Source organism: Fistularia commersonii, chromosome 15 (genome assembly GCF_037954325.1).
Source record: "Fistularia commersonii isolate RoL2024-O1a breed Wild chromosome 15, RoL_Fcom_v1.0, whole genome shotgun sequence".
Classification (NCBI taxonomy): domain Eukaryota; kingdom Metazoa; phylum Chordata; class Actinopteri; order Syngnathiformes; family Fistulariidae; genus Fistularia; species Fistularia commersonii.
This window is the reverse complement of record NC_141298.1, coordinates 14,077,108-14,104,145: the sequence shown is the minus strand read 5'-3', so window position 1 is coordinate 14,104,145 and position 27,038 is coordinate 14,077,108. Positions and strand designations below refer to the sequence as shown.

General features: G+C 40.1%; 1 protein-coding gene across 2 annotated transcripts in view; it reads left to right on the top strand.

Annotated features, from left to right (window-relative positions):
* The window catches only part of alcama (activated leukocyte cell adhesion molecule a), a 95,882-nt gene that overhangs the window by 49,059 nt on the left and 19,785 nt on the right, over positions 1–27,038 (top strand). For both annotated transcript variants that reach the window (XM_086160675.1, XM_086160674.1), the window contains exons 2-11: positions 4,591–4,700; positions 7,733–7,952; positions 10,099–10,163; positions 17,706–17,793; positions 18,284–18,454; positions 20,845–20,969; positions 22,546–22,678; positions 24,664–24,776; positions 25,772–25,895; positions 26,485–26,606. In XM_086160675.1, the coding sequence (XP_086016801.1) occupies positions 4,591–4,700; positions 7,733–7,952; positions 10,099–10,163; positions 17,706–17,793; positions 18,284–18,454; positions 20,845–20,969; positions 22,546–22,678; positions 24,664–24,776; positions 25,772–25,895; positions 26,485–26,606 (1,271 nt within the window). The remainder of the gene's footprint in view (positions 1–4,590; positions 4,701–7,732; positions 7,953–10,098; positions 10,164–17,705; positions 17,794–18,283; positions 18,455–20,844; positions 20,970–22,545; positions 22,679–24,663; positions 24,777–25,771; positions 25,896–26,484; positions 26,607–27,038) is intronic.

Below are 27,038 nucleotides of genomic sequence, written 5' to 3'. Positions count from 1 at the left end.
GACAAGGATTCCGAGTGTGCTGATCTGATACAGAATGACTTATGGGTCTTACCTGGAGAGATCAGGAAGACAAACATGCAATCTAGCTTCTTAGGTATTGATTGCGTGAGGGTAAACCCACCAAATTGCCCCTCGGCTTCATCTGGGATTACAAGGGAACACCTTTTGTACGCGCCCGGCGCGAAACGCATGTGTGGGTTGTCAGGTCAGGGTGCCCGGTGCACAGGGCGTGACCGGCTCATTTCTGGAATTTTAGTGACAGCATGTCTGTGGCACGCATTGGGGGAGTGGGTAGAACAGCTTGTTTGTCAGCGGACTGGAAGTAGCTTTGATAAAGCCAATCAAATCTACTCCTCTCGTTCCCTTTAAAGGCGAGATGTGCCCGGATGAATCCTTCACCGCCCGAATACCTCCGTGAATAATGATTAAGCTCCACAGGTGCTAGAATGAATGGCTACTTTATTTCCTTGTTATCTGTTTTATGCGATCCGTGCCCTATCGAAACCAGTCATTTCCATTTATTTTACTTGTTCGTCTGGCCTTGGTGCATCTGTCCGTGGGCTACATTGCTTCAGCAAGATGTTCCGAACGCAGACAAAAAGCTTGTCGAAAAAATATGAAGAAAAGATTAGTCTCACTAAGATTTTACATGCGGCGTTAAAAAAATAAAAATAAATGAATAAATCTACATTTTATTCCTGTGCATTCCAAAAATACATGACGGCCCGAGACAGTCATTTCCAACCAGTTATCTATGAGTGGACATTTGAAGGATTTACGATTGTCCTTGCTGACCTCTTAAGTTAAAGTTTTTGATTAAGTGGTATTTGATGAATATATTTGAAATACATAAATAGCTGTATAACTGTATTTCTCACATTATAATTTTAATACCTGAGGCTTGATTCGTTAACGTGTACATGTTGATGTATGTGAGGGAACTGCAGTTATACTGTAAATTGAGTACTGGTATATTTATGTACAAGCTAAATGGTTTGTGTTGCGCTTGTTCTTTGTGTGTTATTTGATATTAGATGCAGTTCACATGTATCCTGTCTACTGCTATTTCTATTTTCCATTATCATCGCCAATACCATCTGGAGTCACTGTATTTATATACTTTAGCAGAATGAAATGAAATATAAATCTTTTATTATTTAAAAAATTCCCCTCTGAACTCTTCAGACAGAGTTGATCTGTATATATATATATATATATATATATATATATATATCACCTACATGGGCTGCATTTTCGAGTGTAGAAGAGAAATAAGAAATGAAGAGAAATAGAGTATTGTGATCCAGTAGTTTTATTATGGGATATAGAAGCAACACACAGTCATGCATTTAACATTGCATGTATACGGTACCATGGCTTTCATTTTCAACATATACAACACGTATCATCTTTTCATGAATATTTCATACTTATATAATAAATACGGAAACGCTGCCAATGTATTTACAATGTATTCATATGGTACTGACTCATTCGTCTGGTATCCTAATGCTTGTTTTCTGATTTATTCATCAAAGCTTGTTGATTTTGAACTGCTTACATATTATCACAAGTCCCATCACAAAAAGCAGGATGATATTTCACGCAGTGGTTAAATCTACATAAGTCTTGTGTTTGGATGAGATTCATTTTCACAGCTTTCTCCATTTCTATTTCCTGTAGGTCATTTAAACGTTTATAAAGGTGAAATCCCGGATAAAAAAAAGCCGTGATACAAACCAAGCCGTCCAATACAACCTCAAATTAAACCAAAGCAATCAATATTTTTTTTCCATCTCACTTTAGTTCTTTGTGTTGTGAAGTTTCCAGGCGCATGGATTCTCATAATTGACTATCCAGCTCAAATTCGCAGCGACAGTTTGTTTACTCCTCCATCAGTATTGTTAGGTGTTAAGAAATCATTATCTTAGGTGATTCTTTGAGCTGGATTCCCATGTGACTTGAACTTTGCGTTACCAGAAAGAAATTGATTAAAAAGAAAAATTCTCTTCATTAACCCGCAGCTAGTACTGCTCGCTTGCTCGCTGTATCTACATTGTTACTTCTATGTGAAGGCAGCCTCGCACATGATTTCCTCGAGAACTCACGGAGGCTTTGTTTTGGTTTTTTTTTTCCTTTTGTTACTTTCAAAGTTCACACACTTGATGTATTCTCACACTTGCAGACGAGTTCGGATTAAACAGCCAAGAAGTCAAGAGGAGTCACATGGAGGCAAAGAGTGAAGCGCAGTTCAACAGAAGCCCACATAATCCGAGGGCAAATGTTTGCGTTCATTAAACAAGACAATCACATGTCAAGTCTCATAATTATAGAAGGCGTTACCTGATTTGTTCTCCTTTCTGGATGCACCGATGAACAACCCAATCATTTTGACAAGGACTTTTTCAGTAGAGTGAAGTAGTGGGAAGATGATCGGTGTTAGCTGCTTCCCCACGGTTTTGTACATATCTGTTGAAATCAGTCACCTGACGTCAGAAGATTCCTGGATTAAATCACGTGGAGAATTTGCATGCGCTGCAAGTTCTCGACCATCACCCCCCTCGCCCCCCACACACACCCCACCGTCGGGCTAAAAACACACTCCAAACTGTTCATGTCTGTAAATTAAAGGAGTCTGTGTTTGCATTTCTTCATTCTCGCTTCTTTGATGGACCAGCGACCAGACCGTTGTGCACCTTGTCATCAGCTCATGGTCAGCTTAGATTGACAACGGCCCTAAGGCAACCCTTCGTGCAGAATGAGTGGTAAATAATGAATGACTAAAAGAAAAAAAGAATGAATATTTATGAATTGGATGATGAAAGCACCGCAGAATAGTTTAGAACTAATGATTTATAATACATTTACTCTGAACTGACTCTACAAGGCAGATGTTACAATGATAGGGCTAATCTAGCCATGCTTCTATCAAACTGATTGATACTGGCCTGTCGGGAGGGGAAAAAAAATTAAAAGAAAGCATGGAAAATCAGATTCTTCGTGCCTAGAAACCTAATTCAGACATATCCAAGCCCGGACCCTGTAAAGAACATGACATTTATTGTCTGTTATACATATAGTTAGACTTCCACATGATATGGTTTATTTCCCATTGACAGGATCACACTTACCTGAGTATATCACTACTGTTTTGAACATCTGACACATTTCTACTGAAAAACATTCATATGTGAGTCCTGTATGTATTCCCCCGGGCTCAATTGGTGTAATTTAGTGTTCGATGATGACCAGGTTTAATTTTCAGCATGGATCAATGTGCGCTTAAATTTCCAGACTCCATGGTATTGTGACTAGATTGTGTTTTTTTGTTCTGATGTCATATTATCACTTTTATCAATACCCCTAAGATATTCCCATTTTTGGTTTGGGATTTTTTTTTTTATATTTTTGTCAGTAACAACCAGTAAAGTATTGTTTCTAATACTTTCTAGCCTCAATGAGAGGCTGCAGTTTATAAAAGGCTTGATTTTCTGCAATGCTCAACCCGGGTCATGCCAGCTCGGAGTAGAAACTGATATAGGTAGAAGTCAGCTGGCATAGCTCTGGAAGTCGCAAATGGTAGCTCGCGAGCCCTTCTGTCAGCAGCTGCACTTCCTGGCCTCATCGGGCTGGAATGACCAGAATCTCAACCTCTTGTTCTGCCTGTTAAGATAAAAGCTCATAGAGAAAGACTTGGAGCGTGAAGACCTTCGTGTCCCACAACTTTGCACTGACCTCTCTCCATCCATCTTCTCTCTACCCCTGTTACGCCTCCTCCCACGTTGCACATGGCTGGGCTACACTGTCATAGCAACTACTCCGCCTCAGCGTTCCCTGTTTTTTTGTGGAGGGCGGATGCAGGGGCATAGCAGAGCCCAAGGACCGCTGGGCGTGACCCGCCAAGCCCGACCTCTCACATCACTGCCAGGGAGCTGAATGAGAATAATGCCTGAAATGTATTGGCCTGCCACTTGCATTCACATGAAAGTTAATCGCTTCTTTCTACAGCAGACATTCGACACACTCCTGGATTTTGAGATATTTGGACTCGATACAACTACCAGCCTCTTCATGCCTAAAAATGTACTGAGGCCGCTGGTTGGAGATTGCTGGTGAAGAAGAAATAGGAAACACTACTGCACTTTTTAGATGCCACTCTAATATATGCACTATATCTAAGGGACATCTTTTATTATCAGTTACAAATCCTATTAAAAAGACATAATGTCATGGGCCATATATATATATATATATATATATATATGTGTGTGTGTGTGTTTTCCATTCATATTTTTGTATGCACTCTGTACATACAACTAATATGTATTATGTATACTTCAATGGATTTAAGGTCTTAAATGAATTTAATTCATAATATACACAAAGGCTTTAATTTAATTACATACACTGGTACAATTTCAACATTGCACTCCACAAATCGATATTTTTTGACACAAACACACACACACGCACACGAAATGGGTCTATAGCCGTACTGTGTAGTGGGTTCATTTCACTGAATTTGTTTGGTTGAATGCGCTAATATTTATTCCTTTTAAATCTCGTTACTTTTGTGTTCCCTCTGCACAGTGGCGTCGGGGACACAGGTTGTGACTGCCTTGTACGGAGAGGTGATTCGCGTACCGTGCAACAACGATGACCCGCCACCAAACAATCTCGTGTTCATCAAGTGGAAATATGTAAGTTCAACAATCAAGAATATGTGTTAACATGTTTTCATGTAAGGTATAACATTTCTATGTATGTCCGTTGAAGTTCGCAGTCATCCAGGTCAATTCTTATGAAAAGCAACTTGACTTGATTTTCTTCCCTTGAAGACGTTTCACCTCTCATCCGAGAAGCTTCTTCGGTTCAAATGCACTGTGGGGAGTTTCTGAATAAAACCACCAGGATTGGGGGGGGAACGGTCTAAGTTACGATGGAAAACCTCAGAAGGATATTCAATAAACACCAAATACCAGCGCGCTTCAAACCACAATACCCAGAGGCAAAGACCTGTGCATCCCAAGGTCAAAACAACCCGGGAACAAGATTGAAAATGTGGTGTATGCGGTCACCTGCGCTGCAGAGGAGGGTGATGACATCTACGTCGGGGAGACAACCTTTGAAAAACGGGTTGGCCAACGCAGGAGAGCCGCCCCTTCAGTCCATCTGCACCTGAATGACAAGGGCCTCTCCTTTGAAGACAGCAATGTCTGCATTCTACCCAGAGAAGACAGATGGTCGAGGAGGAGTCAAAGAAGCCATCTCTGTCAAAATGGAATACAAGTCTCTGAACAGAGGAGGGAGCCTTAGGCACAACCTTTCGCCTACATTGGGATCCATCCCAAGACAGATTAGCTTACACAGTCCGGGCCTATTTGCGCCCTCCAAACCACCCGTAAAGATACAACACCGGAACCAGACCCCGGTAACTACCACCTGAGCCTCAGTCCATGTCACCCGACGGGTATCTGTTGTTTCGTACTCTGAGACTTTTGGTTCAACCTTCACAATTTTTAATTAAGGAGTGCCGCCAGAAGGTGTACCTTCGTCCCCACCTAACGACACCGCCATTAGCACGACAACCCTCTCCGACCTAGTTTCTACACAACAACCCTACCATTTGCATAACAAATCATCGAAACTTAGATCGGCCCCCACCACCGGCGGTGATATCTGGAAACTCCCCACAGTCCATTCAAACTGAAGAAGCCTCTCGAATGACAGGTGAAATGTCTTCAAGGGGAGTGTGTGGAGGTTCTCAGTCGACCAGGTCATGGTGAATCGTTGTCAAAATCCTCTTGTCGTGGCAACCCGGACTTGAATTTCTTCACTTGAAGATGTTTCACCTTCAAAATTGACGAAGCCTCTCAGATTGCCGCGTCAAGTCCGGTTGCCACGACGAGAAGAATTTGAAAAGAAGTCATTAAGGTTCTCAAAGATTTCTCAAAGATTTTGAGAAGAATTTCTCCGTTGTTTTGATATCCATCATGCACAACATATATATTTTGTTACATTCTTCTTCTTTGTTGAAAATGAACAAACAACATAAATATGTGCTTTACGTGTGCTTCCTTTCTCACAATAAACCTCCATGTTTGTTACCTGGAGGGTTCAAATTTTCACATTACACTCATGCGTGTTGAATATTGGACCAGGATTAGCTTCTAAATAGCTATGATGTCATAATCCTGCCCGTAGGCCCACCTCTTGAAATCTAATTTGCGCTGCGCACAATGAAAACGTCATTCCGGTCTCAAATTCAGCACTCACATCCTACACAGGGAAAATGGATGGTGTAACTGTAGAGAGACTGAGAAAAGACTAAATACTGCAGTCGAGCAGATCTTGAAATCCTGGTGAAAAGAAGAAAAATTTGATCAAACACAGGTTTTATTGTTTATTTACGTGGTTTAAAGAAGAGTATATGGAGTTTCAAAACAGAAACTAGGTCAAAGGGCCTAATTAGAAGCGTACAAATACACTCGGGACAGGGACCACATAAGAATTTTACCAGTTAAATACAATCATGCGCAGTGTTCCACAGACTATAAGATAAAAGCAGTCTGGTCTGCGGCATTCTTTAGCTCCCACATCAACTTTGGCTTCCAGATTCACTAAACAAATAAAATCTTCAATATTCATTGTGATTACACCTTGCAGTATAACACCACAGCCGCCAATTTGCTTTTAATGAAATAGAAAAAAAAAATTCCAGCAGAAAACAAATGAAATGCTCATAGAAGGGAGTCAAGTAATTCAGTCCCAAATCCTGCATAACAACAAGCAAACGAAAAAAAACAAACAAGTGGCATCTTTTATCGAGATGACATTTATATCAGAGGTTCGGTTGCTTTAGCAACGGTAGTTAATCTATCTAAAGACAGGAAATATTACATTATTTGCTTTTCCCCAATGCTTGAAATAAACAAGATAAAAGCCTCTTTATTTTCTGATGAAACCTTCGTTGTCCGTTATACTGGACTGGATACGGTCTATCCTGAGACCTTTCATTAGAAAAAGAAATTATCTCACTGAAATCCCTGTAGTTACAAAGAATATAGAGCGTGTAGACGACTGCAGTCTTTTTCTAGAGAATTTTGAATCCTTCTCTCAGTGGAATACCCCAAGGGATCTTTATGTATATTTTATATTTTACATTATATTGTTATATTTTCTAGATTAGAGCAGCAATTAATCTCTTGTCAAAGCTTTGCTATGGTTTAGTCTCCAAAACCAAAGAGATCAACAAGGTAATGTTGCTGCTCCACTTGCGTTCCAAGGATGTGCTGGTGATGTTTGATATGGGCTTTTTCTTCAATTCAAGGGACATAGAGTCGGGATACGTTCCACATTGGTGACCATTGTGACGTCGGAAAAAAGTGGGGAAAGAAATGTACAAAAGACATTGAATAAAAACTTAAATTTAGCTTTCACTCTCGCGCAGTGTTAATATCAGTTTAAGATGCAGATCAAATATTAATCCTCATAATCCCCTGTGTAATTAGACAGTATCAATGCCATCAATTATCATCTGTCATGGTGAATCCAATAATACTGCAAGAGACAAAGTGACGTGGCGCTGTGCGTCTCTTCCGAATCTCCCCGGGTTACTACTGTGAATCATCGCGAATCATAATATGTTAATGTTACCCCCCCCCCCCCCCGATCGATGTCATGTTCAACAACATCTTGTGATCCTTCGCTTAATTTCTGCTCTGTGTTGCAGGACAAAGGCAACGATGTTCCCGGTAATCTGTTGGTCAAACAGGCACATAAAGACCAGGTCAAAATTGAAGCCGAGGGGGATTATGCACACCGGGTCAGCATTGGCGACAAGTACAGCTTGCTCATCCAGCACGCCACGCTCAGCGACCAGAAGACCTTCATCTGTATAATGGTGTCCGATGCCAACCTCAGGGAGTTTCCCGTTGAGGTTGTCGTTCACAGTGAGCACAATATTTATTCCTACGTTCGTGTTCAGTCGCCGAGGATCGCGTTTGATACCGAGCACGTGTTCCCGAGGAGTTGATAATGTTGATGAGGGGTCACTTGCTGCGACATGGAAATGATTCATTTCGGCACACAAAATTCCCCGACAGTAGGTTCACAATGATGATGCCGGGTCTCGAGACGCTTAAACATTCTTGGGACTAGAAGATAGCGGGGCTCTCCGATGAGAGCTGTCACAGTGAGGTAAAGTCTGCAGGAGTTACAACACACCCCTGTGATGAATCCTTTTATTTATCAGCTCCTTGTCTTCTTACAGATATCTAACTCAACCCTTGGGAATCAGCCAATTATATCTAGTTAAAGTGTAGAAACTTAATAAAAAGGGGAGAAAAAAAAAGTCTGTGTTATACTAAAATAGATAAAACAGCAGGCCGTCTGTGTTTTTAATTGGTGCCCTGCCATCTGCATGGGAAATGTGTACATCTAGGTATTTAGGAATTTAATGAAAACGAAGCAATGCCATTTCATTAACTGCAGGATATTATGTCGAAAGTGGAAATTTTAATCAGCGAAGAAACTGATGAGACTAGTTATTAGAAGTTACCGTCGTCCGTATCCAAATCATTCACAGAGGCTTTGACAGGAAAGTAACGCTCGATCAGAAGAGTGATAACGCAGCCTGTGAGAGACCCTCCGGCTTCACGTGGATGCTGCTGCTTCCTCAGTGAAGCGGATACATACTAAGTCACTAATACATTGATTGAAAGTGAGATACAAACCAGTAAACAGTAACCTGATCTGAAAGTGTCCCAGAGGCCGTTGTGACCTTTTTGTCCCCAAAGTCCCTGGAGTGGATATGGACCTAAAATGCTCTGATTTCGATTATCACTCAATCCAAGTGCAAGCGGGTCAGCTTAGCGTTTTTAGATGATATATCATTAAGAATGTCGAGCTCTTTTTAATTGAATAGGTTTAGAAAAGGCTCACACGTGACTTTTTTTCTGTTAATCAATTTTAACAAGATGCTGACACATCAAAAAATCAAAATTCAACAAGTGAGCCTTTAGCAGTAATAATTTGCTCCCATCAGATAATTAGGATAATGAATAGGTAAATGATAATGGATTCATGCTGAGAATTTTCAGGAATGCTGTAACACGGCAGTTTTATGATCAATAAATATTTTTTTCAGACAACTAATCAATTATCCCCAAAACAGACTGCAGGCTAAAAAAGTGATAATGATTTATATGTGAGTAAATTGAGTTATTTTACTGGGACCAAGTTGTCAGCTAAGGTTTGAATCAGTGAAGTGATTTTAGCCTTCAATGAATTTTACTTTTTTTTTTAATGTAGCAGTGACCCAGTAAGGGACAGGTATTCAAAACATGAATAAACAAAAATATCTATTTTTAAATTTCATGCACTGGGGAATATATATTTCCAAATGAAACGTTTGTCGTTGATGTAGCTCTGGATCTTTGTATTTACTGTACTGAACACGAGCTGCCAGTATTATGCAGCTTTGTTATACTATACCTTTTATAGAAATCAACAAATGCCAACATAAACCAGTACTTTATGAACGTGGCTGTTTGTCACAGTTTTCATCCATGCAATCGAAGATGAGACATATAAATAAGTGGATTTTTCCTACTTATTCAGAGGTCCTCAGCGGACAGCTGCGCTCACTAGCAGCTCGATACATAATGTCATGACACTCTCGTTATTCTCTCTTTATTCCCTTTGGTTTCAGTTGAATTTTAATTTCCTCCCCAAACTTCCCATGTATCACTTGCTAATGGGCTTTGCAAACCCAAGCATGAAATGGGACATGAAGAGACAAGCTCTGTAGGCCTGAGAGGGAGTATTAAGCTGTACTTAACAGGAGGCATGTTGAAATTATGTCCTACAGCTTGAATATTAACAGTGCAATAAGTTTGCAGTGAAGCATTTTGATATCACCTGAGCTGTCAACTCACCAGCTGTCGAGTGTGATCGGCCCTCACTGTGTCACCGCCTTGTGTTTAGAAGAATCGCAATAGTGTCACTGAGAAGGGAAAAGAGAAATCCACACTGATCATGCCGTGAAGCTTCACCTCTAAGATCCCGTGGCCTGATTTGACGGTTTTGTGTCTGCAGAGCAACCGTCAGCGGTCCAGATCATGGACAGACCCGACGCACTACAGAAGGACAAATCGACAACGGTGAGATAACCTCAGAACGTTTTTTTGATTTAATACGCTGAATTTTCAAGTGCAAATTGCCATCCTTACCCAAAAATGTGCACACTGACCTAGAATATTTTCTGAACTGATGAGGGGTCAGTGTTCATTATCGATTAAGCACTATATTTATCCCCTCTGGGACAGCTGCCTGTTGATCGGATTGACCTTGTCAGAAATTTGCGCTTGAAAAAGCTCGACAAGACTCATCTGAAAATCCAGAAAGGCATAGCCATTCTTTTTGAAAAATGGGAAAAGAAATGAGGATTAAAGAATGTATGTAGGTAGCTTTATCATGTGTGAATGGTTAGATCTTGTTATCATCTTCAAGTCTAGTCAAAAAGATTCTTAACAGGAGTTAGTTATTTTATTGTGTTGAACTTTTTATGCCTCCCATACATATAAAGACTTTGAATACATTTTGAAAACTTATACCTTCTCACATTGAAAGACTAGTTTAAGAGATTTTACAAAGACTGTGAATCTACACGGTCACTATTTACAAGACTACAACTAGATTCTTTCAGCACCACCATCCGCTCCTTTTTCTGGATGGTCCGTATATATCAGGACGTCCTGCCAAGTTCATATAGCTAAAACTAAATTGGTCCACAGTGGCATCCTAAGCATTTAATTTTGTATAAATTCGCCTATGATGTAACATCTTCTTTGTTTTCATACGACAGGGGGTCATCAAGATACATATCTTTCCAAGTTCAAACATTGTGAACACTAATCTTGTCAACATTGTAGTGATCACTGGAGAGCGGATACGGCTTTGGCTTTACAAATTACTTTAATGATATTTGAAATGATATTTTAAATGCGTTGAAGGTTCAGTAATTCATCAGACTTTTTTAGTCACTCTTACTCAACGTGAACTCAGTTAATATTCGTTCTCACTTTCAGTGTAGCGCGAGAAAACCATCTGAAAAACTTTTTAAAAAGCTGTGGGCAGCACACAGCTGTGGTCATCTCCCCGCTCCCTCACCAGCAATGCATATTTCTCCCATCACAGGGAGCGTATACACATTAAATATGGATCAAGTGAGCACCGTCTACTTTGGTATTCTCGCACAAAAACTCAGGTGTTATTGAAAGCGCTTTGAGCTCTTCGTTGCGAGAGACTGAAGGTTGGCAAAAAGAGGGGATTCGTTTTTGTGGGAAGGGGAAATTGCCACGTGGAAGGGTGGAGCGATCCGTGAGCCAAGCTTATCTCAGGGGTTGCATTTTCATTTGGTTTCCCATAAAGAAAAAATGATTTTTTTCTCTAATGAAACCGAGCCATGCAGCTATCGAGCATTAATGCCAGATGTTTCTTAAGTGAAATAAATAAAATCTGGACTATGTACAAATCTTTTTCCTAAAAAGCAATATTATGCTTGTATAACAGTTTCACAGAGATGGAGTGATGTAGCGTGAAGACGCTTAAGGTTATTCATCAGAAGATGTATTTTTGCAGTAGCAGATATTTTGTTTTTTCCCGGGTTACTGCAGACTGATATTATTCTAATAGCACACTTGGGGTTGCTGACTACAGCAAAACCAATAATAATAATGATAATAATGATAATAATAATAACATTATAATTATTATTGCCATCATTGATAATAATAATAACAACAACAACAACAACAACAACAACAACAATAATACTATTGCAGTGAATGGTTTTATCTGTGATTGACCAGTAGCCGGTCAATCACCGATAAAACCATTCACTGCAATAGTATTATTTTTATATTATTTTATTTTATTTTTTTTATATTATTTTCTCGATTATTGATTGATGAAAGATAAACGATATTTGTAATACTTCTACTAATACTACTACTAAAAGAATAATGATAAGGGTAATGATGTTATGTTCTGTTATGTTATGTCAGTAGTTGGTTAAAATTGATTTACACATTTGATTTCATAGGTTATTAACACAATTGCACATAGCACAGAATTATCCAAACAGCGTTTGTATGTTTTAAAATCTTAATCAAGCTCTTTTCCATGATTTTAATATAAACCTATGGCTCACAGTGCCTCAGTTGTTAGCGCAGACATAGATACCCCCGCCTGAGACCATAATAACAGTGGAGTCACTGTACATGTACACTCTCATCATTTATTCAAATTTATCAGACAATGATTTGTGTCAGTCACTCCAAAGAGCTGAATACAGAGAAAACACTGGAACTCCAGCAGCTAATGTGCACGAATAGAACGTATGTTATTCGCCTATATCGTGCATTCCTCAAAATGTAGGTGAGGTGGTATTTTACATTTGAAAAAGGAAAAGAATGATTGAGAATAAATAAACAAACATTGATTTTGGATACAAGCCTGTGCTCTTAATTGAAGAGTCATATAAATGGAGCTGTAAAGTATATTAAAACTGGTCTCACTGTAAACTGCAGGTGGATGGATTGCATCTGGGGGATGTGTGGTTATTGAGCTCAGACGGCATATTCTCCGGCATTGCCTTGGCTCCTGTGGTTAGGCTAAATAGCTTTGCATTTTCAACACAAAGGCTATACAGCTCAATAACGCAGTTAAATTTTCGACCATTGCAATTTGTCAGCAGACAGATTTCAGCTGCACTGAAAAAAAAAAAACACTCACAAAAAACTCCTCTCCATTTCTGCCTTTCATAATGATCATATTATACCTGTAGGGATTTTAGAGGGTTGTTGATCAATGCTGACAATTCAACAATTACTTCACACCCTCCCTGCCATGTGCTCTGCTCCTGAGCAGCATTGTTCCGCTGTGCATTGTATTTCAACATACTTACAATACATTTGCTCTCCTCACCTCTTGGCATTTTCAATTGCTCAGTGATGGATCATGGTATTATGAGCAAGCGACCAGCAATATAAAAAACTGCAGAGCTTTAAAAGCATCAAGAGAATGATAAAGTAAATGCCAGCGTGGAATTATTATTGTGGTATTCATCGCGGTGATGTATTTGTTGCTATTGTGAAAATGGATACTGTGCTCTTAGAGCTGCAACGTTATCAGTTAGGTTTCCAAATCACCATGTTTTTTTTTTTTCTCTAAAGGGACATACTGTGCCCATCAGTACAAGTTTCAGAAGGACCTCTTTAAGTTCACAAAGTGGTCAATGTGCAGTTTGTCTATTTGCGAAGCCTCGATCGCATTCAGATAAATGCAATGTATCATCGCTTATAGGTACGAGCTTTTGAGGTTCATTCTTTCGTTCTTTCCGTTGTTTTTTTTTTGAAGAATCGTCAAATTCTCAGTCCGAGTCTCCTATACCGTCTCTCACATTATTTGGCTCCTGTGAAGGTTTGGGCTGCGTAGGTGTTACTCAGTATCAGTTACAGTCCAAGACCATCTGGTATCATCGAATCTGATATCTTAAAGAGAATAAATTAAATGTGCAGTTGGATTCAGTCTGTGTTGCGGTAGGAGTTACTGTACATCCACAGATATGACTCCGCAATTACAATTTATTACATACAATTCAAGGTTTGTAAAGAAGTGTGTGAATGATAGCATACCAGACATGCTCTTAAAAGTTCTGTGTGTGAAAGGGTAAAATAAAACAGGCAGGGTTGTTGCATAACTTATCTTGTGAGCGCTGTGTGTTTCTTGCTTTAGGGGAACTGAGGATTTGGAGCATGACTTTAAGCGTGATGCTCACGAAATGGCTGGGTTAAGCAAAGTCCATCCATAAAAATCATTAACTGATGTCTTTGTTTATGAGAAGGCTAACAAAAGTATCTGAACATGTGTGAAACTGTGATATTTGGCCATTACAAATACCCTGTCACGGCATTTCCATGCACATAAAGATAATATGTGAGTGCGATTCTGTGTGGAAATGACGGTGGTTAGTTTCCCCAAGCTGGTTTTGTGGATCATTATGGATCTGGTGGATGAAATGCTGAATCACTCTTTCTAGTTGGCAGATTCTTGGTTCTTGCTCTGTGGGCCTCTCCCACGGCCTGGCCGAGGTGCCAATCAGCCCTCCATTTACTGGACTCCTTCCGCGTACGTTCCTGCGTGTAACTACAACTGAGATTGAACAAGTTTAATGGGTTTTCAATGACTTTAAAAGCATTACCGTTCTTGAAAAAATGGAAAGCAACCAATAGATTTTACACTTTGTTTTCGCTGAGGTTTGGAAAGGTACTTCAATCTTTTTCTCATCCAAGTACATCTGTTATTTTTTTCTGTATGTAGTACGATCTCTCTGCCAGACTCAAATACAATTCATAAAAATGTATCTATCTATCTATCTATCTATCTATCTATCTATCTATCTATCTATCTATCTATCTATGTTTATATATACGTGTATATATATATATATATATATATATATATATATATATATATATATATACACACACACACACACACATATCTACCGTGATTCTGGACTATAGAGTGCACCTTTATATAGGCCGCAACTACTAATTTTTAAAAAGAAAAAAGAAATTGTCCATAAACAAGCTGCACTTGTCTATAAGCTGCGGGTGTCCCTGTTGAAACATGATATTAATGCAACAAGCGATTTTTTTTTTTATTAAAACTTTGAATTAAATAAATGACGGTAATGTCTACAACGTACATAACACTAATGCTTTTCTCAGAACAGATGCCCAACTACCGTGCAGCAGCTCTATTTCCTTCTTCGACTGCCACTGATTACTTTTAACTTGAAAGCCGCGTCAAATGCATTTCTGCACGTCTTTTTCATGATGGGGACGTGTTCACCAAAGCACAAAATGGCTGATCATAAGAATTATTGTAAATGTGAGTGGGTTTGCCGAAACAGTTTCAGTTGTCCATTGTGAGGATGTTGGCTGAAGGAAGCCCCTGTAATTACCCTATAAAAATCCATAAATTAGCCGCATCATTGTAAAAGACGCAGTTCTCAAAGCGTGTGAAAAAATTAGCGGCCTTTATGCTGGAATTTTAGGTATGTATATAATGGAAAACAGAAATTCCAGTTGGTGTGTCTCATCTCACTGTTTGGGTCACGCAATGTCACCAAACAAAGAAATACAATAAAATGAAATGACAGGCCCATCTGAAAGAGGTCAGAAAATGCAATACAAAAATATGAATTGAAGTTCTTTTTCTTAAACAAATATAGATTTGACAAAATCTAAGACGTGCACAAAAGACAGATCACACTGGCCGAGTTATTTTTCAAACTGTCAAAGATAAAAACACACATCGGATCAGCGTTGTACACATTGTGATCGTGTATTGCATTACACCTCTTTAAATTTGAATGTGCACGTGTCAAGAGAGAATATCCTTTGAAGCCAAGCATACTACACACATACCCACCTTCCAGTGTAGTGCCTTGGAAAGGAAATTGTTTTGGTCTTAACACATTAGTTACAGACGTATAGAGTGTGTGTAGCAGACCCTAGGTGAAGACTGTCAACATGTATCATTCTCTGAAAGCTGTGAGCGATTAGGTTAAGAATGTCTGTTGCAATCCAGCTCTTAATGTCCCTGCACAGGTTGCACACAACAATTGTCTGTCTGGAGCCACACAAACCAAACTGATTAAAAAAAAAATCAAGCTGTATAGAGTCTGGTCTTTCCTTTTCCACCCCCTTCCATACCCACTCACTTTCTCACCCCTATCTGTCAATGTCCTTGGTAAGTCTCTCCACTCAGCAGCCATCATGCCGACATACAGGCAGTTACAGTTTGTCGGACTAGCAAGAGCAGATGCCTGTCTAAATGAAATGAAAGAGAGGGTTGACAGCACCGTCAATGTCAACTGGTGCGACACGGCGTCTACAGCATCGGTCTGAGTTACATTTACAGAAAAACTAACATCAGAATTGCTTTTTAGACCAATCAGAGAAGTTTATCCGTGAAAGGTTTCATGAGCTCGCTGATGATCTACTTGTGCTCTGTCAGCATCTTCAAGGATCCTCCTGCCATAACAAAAGGGAAAAATCATGAAGCGCACACTTCATGACTGCAAACTACGTGCTTTCATCTGTTGTTTTTTTTTTTTTTTTGGGGGGGGGGGGGCGTGAACCAAGATTTGGTCATCGGGCGGAGGTGCAGGATATGTGTCACTCAATGGCCCTCATTTAGCTGCGGTGTGGCTTCCTGTAATACCGCCAAACCGGTTCCTTTTGTGTCACATGTCAGCAAAGCATCTGAGCTGCACTTATGATTGGCAGCTTGTGTGTCTCTGAGCACGCAATGTGTCAATAAGGGACATGACAATCCGCCTCAGCGGAAGCACGTTCCCTTTATGTACTGTATCTGTTATGTGCTTTTCTTGGCAGTTTGCATCCAGTGCATATTCGCTAATCTACTTAACATTCTACAAGAGATTCTCCTCCTGCTCGCTATGAAGTGTCTATCACGGGAACATATCAACATCTTTTTGCGAGTCGGGTCAGCCCCGCGAACAGTCAATCCACGGATAAAATATGCCAATACAGTACTATAGAAGCCGTACTTCTCTAGGCAATGCTAGACAGGAGTGAGTCACAGTGACTCAAAAGACAGGAAGTAACACAGGATATGAAAGCAGGTGATTTTTGGAAAGGGAATGCTCTTATGACTCATTTTTTGCTATCTAACACAGAGTATCTCTGCCACTGGTGCTGACCTTCAGCCCTCCAGATCTGAGAGCCAGACAGCATGCGTTTGAAAACAAAGCCTAATTCATTCCTGAATGAGATCGCTGTTTCACTTTACTTGGCCCGCTTCCAACACCGTCTGTTTATGTTGGAAAGCCAACAGTATACTCTACAATAGTACAATAGGGCGCAGCTCCACATAATTAGATTGTTTACATAAAACTTGCCTAGTCTGCAAAAATTTACCCCCACATGTAGTCTTGTCATGATAAATTGCCCTCCGAATTCACATTTAACCATGTGCGCTGAAGTTCCAGGAGCCTGATGTATGAACTCATCCCAGTGTGAAATCAGAGATGACACAGAAGCTATTTAGTTTTAGGGGATAACAATTCTCGTTTCTGAATAAGCATCCAAATCCATTGTTTCTCCGATGACAGCGGATACCAAGGCAACCGGCTATGGTTGAGTAAATGAATTTTTCCAGTTGTAGCTCACCTACGGGGGCTTTTTAGGCCCTGAGTCATATCATTTGTTTAACGTTTGTTTAGACTAGCATACGGAAAAATGATTCAAGTTTCACTCATAATGGAAGAATCGCTCCATCCAGAAACACCTACTATGATCTGAACTGCTGAACCCAAAACTCTTCTACTCCTTCTTATTTTGGAGTCTTTCCAACGTTGCTTTAGCTAAAGCTTGATCTGGTTTAACATTTATGAATCTATTTTGTCCTTTTTTCAATTGAAACTTTCTAAAAATGCAAGACATTTGAATGGAAATGTGGTCTCTGAAATGTATGCTTATATATATATATGTATATATGTATACTGTATATATACACAGTCACACACATGTATATATATACAAATATATATATTTTTTTTTGTTTTGTTTTTTAACTTTTTTTTCTCTTTCTCCTGTTCCATCCAGGTGGGAACATGTGTTGTGACAGATGCAAACCCAGCTGCTACAATCACTTGGAAAAAGAATGGGAAGCTCTTGGTTGCCGATGGGAAAGGTAAAGCAGCATGCCATCCAAACCCGGAAAAACACACAGAAAATATGCCGCAGTCAGAATAGCCAAGGAGTTGTCATACACAGATACCCCTTGGGGCCAAGCCAGTTCTGAACAGTGACGGGAGAGTGAAAATTAATTCTGCTGTAGTGTATCATATTTAGCCAAACAATAATGAAAACAGTGTCACCCAAGGATACAGTAATATGATGCTGTTTCTGGTATTTTGTCAGTTGAATTGGATCATCTCCTGGATCTGATTACACCAGCTGTTGGAAATCATATGTCTGACAGTTTGATGTCCGTTTGATCTTGACACTAGGCAATACATTCTGCTTTTCAAGATAGTTTGAAAATCAAGAAATTAAACCAAACTTGCTTGTTCATTCTTTGTTGTAATTCTCTCAGCCGAGGTTACTACACCTGCATTTGTGTACTTGGATGCATGGCTGTTTTGTGACTACGACCTGCCCGTCCGTTTGTGCCTTTGCAGGCATTGTGATCAGTCCGAGCATGAAGATCGATCCGAGCACGAGCCTCTCCACCTCATCCTCCACCCTCCAGTACGTCGCAACCAAGGAGGACGACAATGCAGTATTTACCTGCGTGTCGACACATGAGCTCGCCAATCAAGACTTTGACATGGAGCCCTTGCCTCTTCATTGTGAGTACTGTACACATCAGGAATTGTATTGATATGATACACAAGACAGATTTTAACCAACTGCTTTAAATCATCCGTTTAGGATTAAACCAAACGTTGCATTGTTCTGTTCCTTTCTGAGAAATACTCGGTTGTCTTTGGTGAAGTCAGTTGTGCTAGGCTAACTTGAAGCTCAGCTAAAACCGTTGACTTCATGGAGACGGTAGTAGTGCAAGCAACATGCGGTAGAGCTACAACATACATACAGTACATACATATATTATCATTCCTGTGCACTTGCGTGCACCCTTTGATTTGAAAGTAATACTGGCACTATGTTTAATCACACTGAGGGTACGTACCTATTTCTATGAAAGCTTTGAAACCAGAGATTGTTTTGTTATTGTGCTGCAAATAGTGTGTGGTACAGGGCCGGGGGCCTGCTAGCCCGATGCAATGAGAGAAGCCGTAAATAACGCTTTGAAATGTGTAAGCTCGAGAAGGAGCAGGGATTGAATGCCTATGTAGTCAGAAAAGATGCCAACGACCATCAACAGCAGCTCTTAACCAAAGAAAGATGCATCAAAACTACGTATCGCATCCAAAGTTCTGCTTGTTGACAGTATCCGTAGCAACCTGGCTCTGGGCCGCGTTAACGTATAATAGGGAGCTGTGCTCGCCCGTGTCAGCGATAACGCTCAAAGATAGTGGCTCCTCTTATCCCAGTTTCACTTCGGATCATCTTTTAAAATTCGGCCCGTTTGTTGGTGGCTGATGGCTATCGAGTGGGCTATCAGAAGTGGACTGAAAGTGACGTCTCTTGGAGAGACATTATATGGGAGGATTTACATCTCCACATCCAATCACTTTGTTCCTGTGTCGGAAGGGATTGCACTAACACATATATGCGGGTAGAATATAATGGAAGCACGAGGAATTGTACATTTGAGTTCACATTTCTGACATATTCATTAACTAGATAGAGGTATGGAAGGACAAAGGCCATTGTGGCAGAGGCTGTGTAATTTAAAATATATTTTCAGGGAAAAGCACTGTTTCATCAAACATACAATAGAGGGAAACACAAATGAAAGATTAATTACTTTGCAGTTCACAACCCTGCACTGAAAGATAAGAGTGCCAGCACTACAGCATTTTCTTTTCTTTATCATTTTAATTGTTTTTTTAATATCCATATAAATAAGAAAATGCCTCAGATGCCCCTGATTATGATTTGTTTGAGATTCATTAAATAATTTTTCAAGAATTGTACACTTAATAGATGAATGGTGGTTCTATGGGGTCCATTTATTTACGCAATCGCCAATATTAACAAGCAGTGTGCCGAATGCCACACACGTTGTTTTTTTTTTTATGTTACATTAAGAATGGTGCAACCCAAAAACTGCAGAGTTGAAATAAACTGCCAACTTCCAAAAGGTACAAACCGAAAACATACCGCCTGTTTGTGTAGGATGTCAAAGTGGCGACTGGAGCAATCAGGCATAAAGTGAAAGTTGAACCGGAGGCACCAGACGCTGCTCGGCAGCTCAGAGCCACTTGACAGTTATTTAGTGAAGTTTGCCATAAAATGGAAAACATCTGTTCATCCGTGGCGGTTTAACACATGCACCGCATCCCCAAACTTTATGAATGTCAAACTCACAATATTTTTCAACTGCCGATGAAAACAATTGATCGGTCAAGACAATGGAGACTTCCTTGCTCTCTGCTTGTCAATACTTAACCAGAGCATCAGTGGAATGTCCTAATGTCCAAGTTTAGAATACATCCAGAGGGACTACGACATTAATAATTCATATGCCAAACTCCAAATGATTCAAGACTAGAAAAACTCCAAGTTGAGTTTTATGCATCGAACTAACTGAATAAAATCCTATTAGTGCTTGGCCAAATTGATTTAGATGTGGATAAAATGTAGAAGAGTTTCAACTTCCACATTTTGGCTACATAAAGAATTTATTTTATAGAGACTGAAGCCAAATAAATCTTGCTATGAGATGTTAAATGTACTGCCTTGAAATAATTCAACATAGAACTATAATAAAACTGTGAAGTTTAGTTTCAGGAACAGTGTAGGGGCATCTAAAGTCCATCTCTGCTTTATCCTCACCATTGGGATGATTACTTCATAAACAAGTTGCCACTGGGATTTGATGCCAAGTTTATTTTATTTTATTTTATTGATAGCTATATACACATTATTGTTTCTTGCAGGTTTTGGTTACAAAATCAGTAAATTGAAAGGGTTTCTTTCAAACTATATATAGCTATAAAAGTATAAAAATGAAACGGTTCATCACTATAATGATGAAAAGCGGCTTGAAGGGGAGCAAACTGTCATGCAGCTCAGTGTCCAGCTACTTTTTACATTTTTTTTTTTCTCTCAGATCCACCAGAGCAAGCCAACCTGCAAATAATGTCCAACAATCCCATTGTCGAGGGAGAAAATGTGACACTGAAGTGTCACGCTGATGGGAACCCTCCACCTACGTCCTTCTACTTCCACATCCAGGTTAGAGAGCAAATGTAAAAACCTCCTTTTCAGAGCTACAATTATGTCTGCTCTGAAATAAGATCGGCCAAGAACGCACTTGTTAACACTCCGAAAATGATTTTCTCATACTGAATATAGTGAGATGTAGTGTATATTACACCTGCCCACACAGAGTAGAATATAATTCACCATTAACTTTGTGTAAGGTCTCTAAATGTCAGTGCTTTCGTTCTTTTTAAAATCTGAAATGGCAATGAATACTTGGCCCAGTTAAGGCCCGCATTACTTCTCTGATTTATATATATATATACACTGCTCAAAAAAATAAAGGGAACACTAAAATAACACATCCTAGATCTGAATGAAATATTCTTATTAAAGGAGGTCTGGATTTGGAGTCACACTCCAAATGAAAGTAGAAAAACACTGCAGGGTGATCCAATGTTGATGTAATGTCCTTAAAACAAGTTAAAATGAATCAGTGTTGCTTCCTAAGTGGACAGTTTGATGTCACATAAGTGTGATTGACTTTGGATTAAATTTTCGTCGTTTAAGTGTTCCCTTTTTTTTTGGAGCAGCGCACATGCACACACACACACACACACACACACACACACACACACACACACACACACACACACACACACACACAAGGCAACAATTTTACAAAGGGAGGCGGCAGGTAGCAGCACTATATCTGGAGCTGTAACTCTGCTCAGACGGTGAAAGAAGAGGGGCGCACTGCTGCTACATCAGTGAATTAACCAGAGACTCAGACCCCGGGGCAGACAGATGGTAGCTGCTGGTGTAGCTGTACAGTAGCACAGAATGGCAGCGTGAGGCGTCACCTCATAGTGGTTTCCTGAAGGTGAACAGCTGGGACAGCTGAGACAAGTGTGCTGCTCTGTTTCGTGGCAGTATCAGAGCAAAATATCCCACTCGGATGATGAGGCTGAAGCTGTAATTCCTTTGTGATTCACCGACACGCTGGAGTACAGATGAACTACGCACACGCGCGCAGACTAAATGCGCTGTTTGTGGCACCTCTGTCGAAGCAATCGTGCGTAGTCAAAATATTCTTCTCTGCACGGGAAACGTTGAACTTTTCAGATTAATCCTTTTTTCATAAGGTACGCAATAACATTTTGATGCATTCGAGAATGGCTTTGTGAAGAACTGTTTCCCCTTTTGGTCTTTTGAGTCACACCTTTGTGTTGATGGTGCCTGTCGCCCTGACAGATTGAAAAACCAGGGAAATAAATCTGCTTCAATAAGTGTGAGATGAAAGAAAGGTTTAAACACTGAAAGCATAATGAGGTGAAGCCGGCGCTTTTATGGTCCCTTTTAAACAGGAAAAGAAGGCCTTATAGCATTTTAATATTAGCAGTGCAAACATTTTGACACATCTTGACTCGGGGACTGGCTCTCCAAGAGCAAGCAGATTTTTTTTGTTGTTTTTTTTTTTTTTTTTGGCCGTCATTGTGCCAGATTACGTGTGTGTTGTTCCATCCTAACTCCCTTTTCCCCTCCTTTTTCCTGAAATAATTTCCAAATAATATTTTATCCCCCACCCCGACTCCTCCCTCCCCACCAGGGCCAGAAAATTCTGTCGGAAAATGCGGACACCTACACTTTGACTGCCATCAGCAGAGACGCCGCGGGTGAATACAAATGCTCTGTGGCTGACAACGAGAAAATTGAGGCCTCCCAGCACATTGTTGTTAGCTGTAAGTACTCCTGACACAAAGCCTTAGCACACATGCTCCCTCCTCTTTGATAGGAATTTCTCAGCTCCTGCTATATAACGGCTCACTTTTATTCACTGTAAATAAAGTCATGGGAGCAGAGTAATGGTAATCAAATTTAAACTTTCAAAGCCCAGCCTGGCAGAGCAGCATGTGTGTAGTGCCAGGTGGGGAGGAGGAGAACTAATGAGAAATTTCTGACATCGAGTAAGCAAAAGTGACAAAGTGTTTGGGTGGACCAGAAGCTCAGGCAACCGATAAGCTGTTTTTCCCTCCTACCATCCACCAGCACTCCCTCAAGCAATTACTCCGCTCTTCCCAGGTGTATGTTTCTGAGCTCTCAGTTCAAATGGGCACTATGATTGTAATGAAAAATAAGTCTGCCCCCCCCCTTCATCCCAAAGTACCCTTTCAGCACATTCCACACTTCTTAAAACATAACGTTGTCCGACACCCAACTTTTTAAATGGACTTTGTGACCGAGGAAAGAAAAAACAATAGTACTCTAAATTGGAAATTGCTTAAGATATTTTAGGGAGCGCGGGTTTGTTTGTGCCACGGGAATAAACCCCATCCGAAAGGGAAAGTTGTTGTCGTTCCGGCTTGCCGGCCAGCGAAAATGTAGCCCTCCTGTACAAGTTGACGGCTCCCCCTGTGATAGTTGACATTCGGCACCTCTTTGAGTGATCCTTTTCCTGCCAAAAAACATCATTAATTCTCCCTGGAACCAGTGCCAGAGCGATCAAGCGCTCACATTAAAAATAATCTGCATTTATAGAAGGACGTCCAACTGAGACACTCCTAAACGAGGAGTCCATTTATACAGAAGCCGCAGATATCTCGGCTATTTTCCACAGTCGCCCCCGCCCCGCCCTTTTTCCATGCGATCTTCAAGGAATGATGCAGCTGTTTTCATATGCTCTTATTAATTTTAACCCTACGCCAGAGGCAGGGTTAGTGTGTTAGTGGGGTGTCTCTGTACCACAATGGTGGTAACCATAGTTACTTATCCTTGAGCCTCAACCTGATCGGGAATGACAGAAAGGGATCGCAACAAATGAAATCACTATCAGATGATCGAACAGAAAAAGCAGACACTGATTCATAGGAGTAATTTTAGTAGCCTAACTTCAACTTACATTTAATTGCTTGTTTTTTTTTTTTTTGATGGGGTGTGTGAATATTTTAAATACATAAAAAATAACATCTATTCTCATTGTCTATAGTTTACGTAGATTAGCCTTAGCTCTTTTCTTTTAATCATCATAAAGTGCAGCTCATTTCGCAGCATCCAATCTTCAATGGGTCTAATGATATCTGAAGGTGGGTAAATCTGTCACGCTGTACGTTCAAGCTGTTCATTACATAATGTGGGTGATCATTAGAAAATGCGTTCCTATTAAATAAATGAACTGGCAACAATCTAGGCTCTAACCAGCCTCTTCTGAAAATATAACAGGAAGTTCCAAAGTCGTCTTCGCTGTATGTATTTGTCAGTGTCACCATATTTTCAAAATCAACCGTCTATAAATATCTCATTACTGTCTTATCCGGCCTGAGACATAGAACCCCGCAGCTTATCGGTTGCATTGAAAATAAGCTGAAGCAGCAAATATGCCCCCGCAAACGCTCACACTCACATTAACCAGACGCATACTGTCGGTCCCCCCCTTAAGCTTTTAGTGTTGTTGTCGCAGACAAGGACAATAAACAACCGATGTTGTGTAGAAACCCATGAATAAATTTTCACATTTACTTCTTGATATAAAATAAACAATATATATTTCGATTCATCTGAAAGTAAGATTGTGAGCAGGCAATTATCTGTGGAGGTTGACCTTGGGATTTGTGTCCTACAAAGAATGCAGGGGAAATGTTTTTAGACCCATAATAAGAGCTAGCAAAACAAAATGGATGTTTATCTGTACTTGAGTCTAACAGTACTTTTTTCTGTGGTGTTTTTTCAGACCTGGATCTGAGTCTGAGTCCAACAGGGAAGGTGATTAAGACAGTCGGGGAGTCCTTGTCTGTAAAAATGGAGAAGAGCGCCTCGAGTGATGCCACAGTTTCCTGGACCAAGGTACCGGGCTGTTTGTGTTTGGATGAAAGGGGAGGAGAAGAAGTGAAGTGTCTGCAAATTGTCTTAGTGGGGAAAAAAAGGTTCTGCCAACTGCCTACGATCTTGTTTTACTGTCACATGAAATGTTGTCATTTAGTAAATTTAATGACCTGCCCTTGGTTTAACTTGTAAATACAGTGTTTAAGAGCGCTACTTACAGCCTGGCCTTGTCGGGCATTTTTCTCACAGCATCAGTTTATGAATCACAACCAGAGCTGCAGCAAAACATGAAGTTGTGTGCCTCGGTCATTTAATTTTCTAGTATATCACCAGGCATTTGTTCAGCCAGCACCAGAGTAACAGCAAATTACTTAATTTGAATCCCTTGAACGCCAGGTATCGATTTTGCATTGCTATTTGCTATTCAGAAAAGATAACATCTTTATTCCGAAGTCTGCGATTAGTCGGCCGTTTAAAACCTGGCAAACACGAGAAGCAAGTGCACAGGCGTTGGGTGAGTGCACAGAAGAGTATTAGAAAGCCGACCGTACACATATGGCGACTGGGAAAGCTACTCAAAAGGAGATTTTTGAGACTTCCTCAGGAGTACGTTGGCTGCCCGGTTGCAAGACTTATATCACATTGGCCGACCCAAGGTCCAAAACGTATTTGTTTTTCCTCAGCACCTCCGGGGCTGCACAGTAGTGTGGAACCCTTCCTCTGCTCTGTGACAGAAAGCTCGGCCTGACATGGAAGACAAATTATGTTACATTTACAGAGGGATTGTTTTTTTTGAGATAAAACACTGTTTTCTACAGCCATAAAGAAATCAGGCTCAGTGACTATATTTTTATTAGTATATACAGTATTAGAAATTAGCGATACTGCACAAAGAGTCAAATAATGCTGAGGATTTATTATTCTTAATGGTTAACTCTTCAAATCCAAAATCATCTTAAACAGAGAAATCAAAGTTGCTTCAGTAAACTCTGGCTGACATTGGTTTTCTTATTCAGAATGGAAAGGCGGTGAAGGAGCCTGAGTTTTCCAAGTTGACCTACGCCGATGCAGGACTGTACGAATGTGAAGCATCCATCGCTGGCCTTGTGCAGCACCGGAGCTTTGAGCTGGTTGTGCAAGGTAAAGAAGAGCGTGTTTGTTTAGGTGCAGAGTAAACAGATCCAATCTGAATTTTAGAATATTTGGCCAAAAAAATACTGGGTTCCAAATATGAATATGTGACTGAAAGTTAGGTTCGGACAGAACTTTGTAACTTTGTTCCTAAGTGTGTGTGTATGTGTGTGTGTGTGTGTGTGCGCGCGCGCAAGTGGATATTAGAAATTTGATATATAAACCAATTTATTCAATAGACATTAAATTTCTGCTTCATAATGAATGAAAGAATAATTGTTAAAAATTGTCCCTCCTCGACCCTGTAAAACCTCTTAACATTTTGCAATTTATTCTTTACTTTAATACCTCAATTATTCTTACAAGTTGAATCATTGGGATTATATCGTGATTTTATTTTAATACAGTTATTTTGGCTTCATTGGTACCTGAAGTGTCAAGGGTAGGCATAAGTGGCCAAATTGTTGTATTAAACACTAATCTTGTACATGGTAAAAGAGTGAGGTTTGAATTTTATGGATTATTTGAACTTGATGAAATGCAAATGCACATTATTAAAATGATTGGATTATGAAATAATTTTGTTTCTTTGCACCAGGAAAGCCAGTGATTACCAGTCTGACTAAACACCGTGCCGATGATGCAAACTACAAGGTTCTAACCTGCGAGGCTCAGTCTGTGCCAGAACCCTACTTTCAATGGAGCGTCAACAGCACAAATGTATGTTGTTTTCCTGTATATCTATATCTTAGCAGTAACGTGTCCATATGTCAGAAAAGGAAGTGAGATAACAGCAAACACTGCAGTGCGGTCTTGTCCAGGGATTCATCACAGTTTACAACGGCAGCTAAGGGATAGAGGTTCTTATTCATTCCTTAGATGCCACCATTGTGCCAGTGCCCTGCGCAGAGCAGCGCAGTTGCTTTGAGTCATAGTGCTCAATAGCGGACGCTGTCATTTGTGTCTTGTGAACTGCCTTGCTGACAGCCAGCTGTTTGAACTAATGCATCAGTGGTGCCTTAGTGTGTATAATTTTTGCACTTAACACAACTTAATTGTCCTGTTGAGGCAAACACTTGATAAATGGTTCCAATTTCCCAGATGTCAAACTCACAACACATGGCGGAGACGCAGCTTGAATTGGCAATGAAT